We start from the raw sequence: 5,760 nt of genomic DNA, 5'->3' as shown, positions 1-5,760 counted from the left end.
TTAACCATTAGCTTCTAGTGATGCAGAAGCTAATAATGCCATTGGGTAGCATCTGAAACCTATAGCAGAATTCCCCCACTTAACTGATGTACCCACAAATACATTTAGTAAATCCACTGACTTGTGAATTCCTTTTGATCCTTGACTGTAACCACTCCCATTCAGAACAACTCGAATCCTTGTTCCCGGGCTCAGAATTAAGTAGCTCTTAATTCACTTTGCAGTGTGACATGTGTTTTGTTTAAACAGTTTCATCTAAGAGGCAGAAATTAGCACCATGAGTGAGGGTAGCCTTTCTTTCCATGTCTCCTCAGTGTGTGAGGGAGCATAGCAATGAAACTACTGACATGACTGCTCCATTATTAGGAAAAGATTTTATTGTGAGGAATCCAGTGAAGAGAGAAAAGGAAAGCACACAGGACAAGGCCAGCACTAGGAGGGACAGCAGAAGAGAATAGAGGAGATATCATAGTAAGAGGATAGAGAGGGAGTGAGGGAGAGAGAGAGGAGAGAGAGAGAGAGAGAGAGAGAGAAAGATGGTTGGTTTCACAAGTTCCTGAGCAAACCTTTATCAAACCACCAGATATCCTCCTATAGTCCAGGTTGAGCTACACCCAATACAATTTTGGACCAAGTCAATGGGTCAGCCATTTTGGTGGGGGGTGGGGTGCAAGTGAAATACCCACTGAACCTGACACTCTCTATGTCCCAGACAACTCTCTACTCCAACTCCAGTAGAATAACTAATCTACACCATGAACTATTACTATTTTTTAACAGAACTTTAGTTCATGATACTGTGAGTATAAATCCATATATAAATAAGTATTTTTATGTACTGTCTTCATGCTTATGCATCTCTGGGGAAAGGTTTATCCAATTTATTTATTCATTTTTTTGTCGCTGAATTACTTTTTGTTAACTATTCCTTTTGAATGCCACATAAAACCTTGACAGATCTGTGAATGGAGAAGGTTTCCTCCCATTCTATGGTCTCTGCTGTCATTTAATAATGTTATTTTGTCTTATTTATACTTTAATACACACTAATTTTTATAAACTAATGGATTTTACAGATTTTTTCCATGCAATACATACATCATGCATTGATAAGGTCCATCTACTTTTTTCTACCCAGGCCATTTCTCCTCATCTGTCTTGTAACACAAAGCTTCCTGAAACAGCCACATCTCTGTTGAGGATCCCACATAGACTGATTGATTAGAATTTTGCACAAGTGAAGATTTGTAATGTTGTAGGTAGAGAGCATGCATTATCTTGAGCTATCTCCTTATTCTCATCAGCAATTTATTACCAACATGTGTGTGTGTATAACCTAACAAATTTTTAAAAATAACAACCAAATTTTTATTTATTCTATTTTAACCATTTTTGTTGATAGGATTGCTGCTGTTTTGCTTTTACTTTGCCTTCCTTCTTGATTTCCTTTAGAAATAACCCCACTTCTTTTATTATCTAGGCATCATCTTTGCTTCAGTATTTCCTAAAACTTATGATTTCTTCCATACCATCAATTCCAGTATTTGATTGGCATTTGTTTTATTGATTGACTCAGTTTCATAGAGGATCACTTAATCTATATTACTCTAATCCTAAACTAATGGTCAAGAAATGACAGTGTTGATGTGTTAGTCATGTCTATGTGACTACTAAACATCATTACCTAAGTTTTATTTTGGGAAACACTGATATTACAGAGCGAGCACAGCATCTGGAACAATCTTGCTTCAAAATCTAGTCTTTTCATTTTCCCCTCTCAATGACTTTTTCCCAGCAATCTTTCTGATGTCTCTTTTAATTTCTTTCTGTTCCACCTTTCTCTCTCCATCTTTAGTGGTCACTCTTTTTTACTTCTACTCATAGGCTTCTATTTATTTTATTTTTATTTAATTCTTAAAGTTTTTAAATTGCATGTTCATGTGTGTGCCAAGGGTATGTGTAGGCATCTGTGGAGTCTAGAAATCAGTGTCAGATCCTCTGGGGCTGGAGTTACAGATATTTAGTGAGCCTCCTGATATTGGTGCTGGGAATCAAACTCAAGTCCTCTGCAAGAACAGTACCCTACTCTGAACCAGAATCATCTCTCAAACCCATTGGATTCTATTTATGAATGAGAATTCAAAGTGTTTATCTCTCCATGTCTGACATCTCTCATTCAACATATGTTCACTAGTTCCATGTATGTTGCCTAAAATTATAGAATTTTAAGGATGAATAGTACTCCGTTGTATACGTACACCATGTATTTTTGGCCAGTTGTCTACCCACTTAAGTGCATTAAGGCTGGTTATGTACTTTGGTTAGTGACTAGTACAACAATAAACATGGATCTGAAAGTATCTTTTTGGTAGTAATAGTTCATCTCGTTTACATATATACACTGTGATGGCTATTCTTGGTTGTCAACTTGAATACATCTGGAATTGACTAAAAGCCTCAAAATGGAGAACATGCTTGTGACAGATTTATTTATTTACTTATTTATTTTGCTTAATTAGAGGTGGGAGATTCCACTTCCAATCCAGATCTTTGAGGTGGGAAGACCAACTTCTAATCTGTACAATGCCTTTTGCTGGAAGCCTATATAAGGACATGGAGGAAGAAAGAATTTGCTCTTTGCCTGCTTGTTCTTGCCTCACTAGCCAGTCCATTCCTTCACTGCCGTTAGAGCCTACTTCTTCGGGATTCCAGTGTATCAGCTGAGAGTTCTAGCTTCATGGACTGAGCAACTACTGGGGTCTTGGACCTTCTGGTCATAGTCAGCCATTGGTGACTTAGCTGGACAATGAACACAGTGATAAAATTGACTGGCTCCAGATGAGCATAACAGTGAATCGGTACATCATATAATATGTCTATTTAAGTTATTTGATAAAAATGTATTGCTTTGAATTACAACTATTTTGATGTCTTTGAAAAAATTTGTTTTTTATCTTTATGAAGATAGTTGTCTTCCGGGAAAATGGCGACTCCCGCTCACGCGCCTGAGTCGCCACCGGCCGCGAAGCCTGCGCCCGCCTTGGGCCCCGCCGGGGAACCCTGCCCGCCGCGCCAGCCGCAGCCCGTGCACAACGTGCTCGCTGCCCAGTGGCTTCGAGCCCCCAGCTCCCGAGGACTTGGGGCGGCAGAGTTCGGTGGACCTGCGGGAGAGGTTGAGGCGCCAGGAGAGACTTTTGCACAACGGAAAATTCATTTGCAAATTGCCCGACAAAGGTAAAAAGATCTCAGACACCATCGCCAAACTGAAAGCAGCCATTGCAGGCCGTGAAGAGGCTGGAGGGAGAAGTGAACTGTTTAACCCTGTTAGTGTAGACTGTAAGCTAAAGCAAAGAGCAACCACAAGAGTTGATACTGACACAGACAAGGCCCAGAATTCTGACCTGATGCTTGATACTTCGTCATTAGTTCCTGAATGTTCCTCTGTAGATATTAAATCCTCTAAAGCAACCTCAGAAACCCCGGGACCTGCACATCTCACTTACGGAGAGAATGAGGAGACTTTGGAGGCTGGCTGTCCAGTGAGCACAGGCCCAGCTCCCAGCAGCAGAGCCAGGGCACCCTCGTCTGAAGTGAACCAACATCTTGCCCAGCGCCCCGTTACAAGTCAAGCAGAAGATACTACCAGCAGCATTGACAGTCGTCTATTTATCACTACATTGCAAAAGATCACAATCTCAGAGCAGACTGAACCCCCAGAAGAAAACACCAGCGCTGACAACCTTCCAGGACTCCAGAGCGAGACTCCTAAGAAGCCGCATTACATGGAAGTGCTAGAAATGCGAGCCAGAAACCCAGTGCCCCCTCCTCATAAGTTTAAAACCAATGTGTTACCCACACAACAGAGTGACTCACCAAGTCATCGTCAGAAGGGTGAGTCTCCTGCCTCCTCAGAAGAGCGGCGACTCAGGGCCAGGCAGCATCTTGATGACATCACAGCAGCGCGCCTCCTTCTGCTCCACCACCTGCCTGCACAGCTGCTGTCTATAGAAGAGTCGCTGGCCCTGCAGAAAGCGCAGAAGCAGAGTTACGAGGAGATGCAGGCAAAGCTCGCAGCACAGAAATTAGCCGAGAGACTGAATATTAAAATGCAGAGCTACAATCCAGAAGGGGAGTCTTCAGGGAGATACCGAGAAGTGAGGGACGAAGACGATGCCCAGTCCTCAGACGACTGCTGAAGATGAGTGCTGGGAGACCTCCAAAGCTGACTGACTGTTGAGCTGTTACTGTCTCCTGTCAAACTTCCTAACAAGCATCAAGATCGGTGTCAGACTTTGCTGAGGGACAGCGTGTTTTAAAGTTACACAAAAGTAGCTACAGAGTAAGAGCCTGGTTTGTCGTTGAGAAGATGATCTTCATGTGCTTGAACAGTTGAATATTCGAACATTGTGTTTGACCGTATTGTATTACAGTTTTGCAGTATGTTGTGCGTTGGTCTGATAGTTTAGTGTACTAGAGCACACTTTTTCTTTACTCTAACTGCTTTTTCCTTATTCTTACTCTTATCAAATAGCATTGCTTACATCCCTTCTGGTGAAATACTTTGTTACCCCAGGCACCTACAGTGAACTAGGAAGACCTGGTTCCCTCTCTTAGATGAAGGGAGCAGACTAAAGAGTGGTAGGCGTGGGTGCATGGAGTTCCTGAGGTGCTGGATGTGAGGTGCTGTGTAAGACACTCAGAAATGTTACAGAAGGGTATATTTGCTGCTCCTGTCCTGGGGTGACCGCTGTCTTCCTGAGATATGGAGCCCTTTGAAGAGGTGCTGGGTAGGGGAGGGTCTGCTCTGGTTTGGTGAGCTGCTCTTGGCTTCCAGTGTCTTGAGCTCCTTGCTGTCTTGGATGATAGGTCCCTGTACTGAACACTTAGGTGTGGTAAGGAAACTGGTGTTTTTCTAAGAGTTACAGTTGAATTGTCAGTATATTGCTTTTTTTCCTTTTTAAACCCAAAGAGGTGTTTAAAGGCTGCAGAAACCTCAGTCTCATGTATGTACACATTTGTGTTGTTTAAAATGATTATATGATCATTTCCAGAAAAGATAACAATTATGTTATAAAAAAAAGCCCTTTGTCTATTATGTGGAGCTAGTAAAGGAGAAATAAAATACCAATCACAGAAAAAAAAAGATAGTTATCACATCAATGAAACAAAATCTCATTATAGTTTTGGCTTGTATTTCCATGATCAAAAAGCTTATGTATTTTTTCCCTGTTAGCCACTTGTGTGTCTTCTTTTGTGGAATTCTGTTTAATTCTTTTGTTCATCTTACAACTGATTTGTTTGTATGTTTCTCCTTCTTTGTCTCCTTTTATCTTGTTCTTCATTGTTCATCCTTTCAAATGCAGCATTTGTTCTGGATATCAGTAATATCTTTGGTGTACACTTGGCAAATGGGTTTTTTTTGGGGGGGGGTAAGATTCCTTCCCCCGTGGATTCTTTTCTTTGCTGTGCAGAAACTACTTAATATGATTTAACTCTCTTTGTCCATTTTTCTTTTAAAAAGCATTTATTTTATTTTATTTGGAGAACTTCATACTGTGTTTACATCATTTCTACCTCACACTCCCTCCAACTCCTCCCATGTCTCCAAGCTCCCTCTCAGATTCATGATCTCTCCTTTATATACAGTCTGTGCATTGGGATTCTATGCAAAACATTACTGCCTACAGCAATGTTTTAAAGTATTTCCTGTATCTTTGCTTCTAGTCATTTCATCATTTCAGGTTTAGATCTTTGATGAAC

General features: G+C 41.1%; 1 protein-coding gene across 1 annotated transcript; it reads left to right on the top strand.

Moving 5' to 3' along the window:
• Positions 1-3,305: 3,305 nt before the first annotated feature.
• LOC311602381 (DNA-directed RNA polymerase II subunit GRINL1A-like) lies at positions 3,306-5,083 on the top strand. The gene has a single exon (XM_084790340.1). It carries the CDS (start codon positions 3,405-3,407, stop codon positions 4,194-4,196), a length of 792 nt encoding a protein of 263 aa, XP_084646466.1. The 5' UTR covers positions 3,306-3,404; the 3' UTR covers positions 4,197-5,083.
• Positions 5,084-5,760: the final 677 nt, after the last annotated feature.

This window comes from Acomys minous (genome assembly GCF_964271855.1).
Source record: "Acomys minous genome assembly, chromosome: 7".
NCBI classification, from domain to species: Eukaryota; Metazoa; Chordata; class Mammalia; order Rodentia; family Muridae; genus Acomys; species Acomys minous.
This window is presented reverse-complemented; position numbering and strand designations above follow the sequence as displayed.

Coding starts and splice junctions, on each gene's coding strand:
- LOC311602381 (XM_084790340.1), top strand. CDS start 3,405: ATGCTTGATACTTCGTCATTAGTTCCTGAATGTTCCTCTGTAGATATT.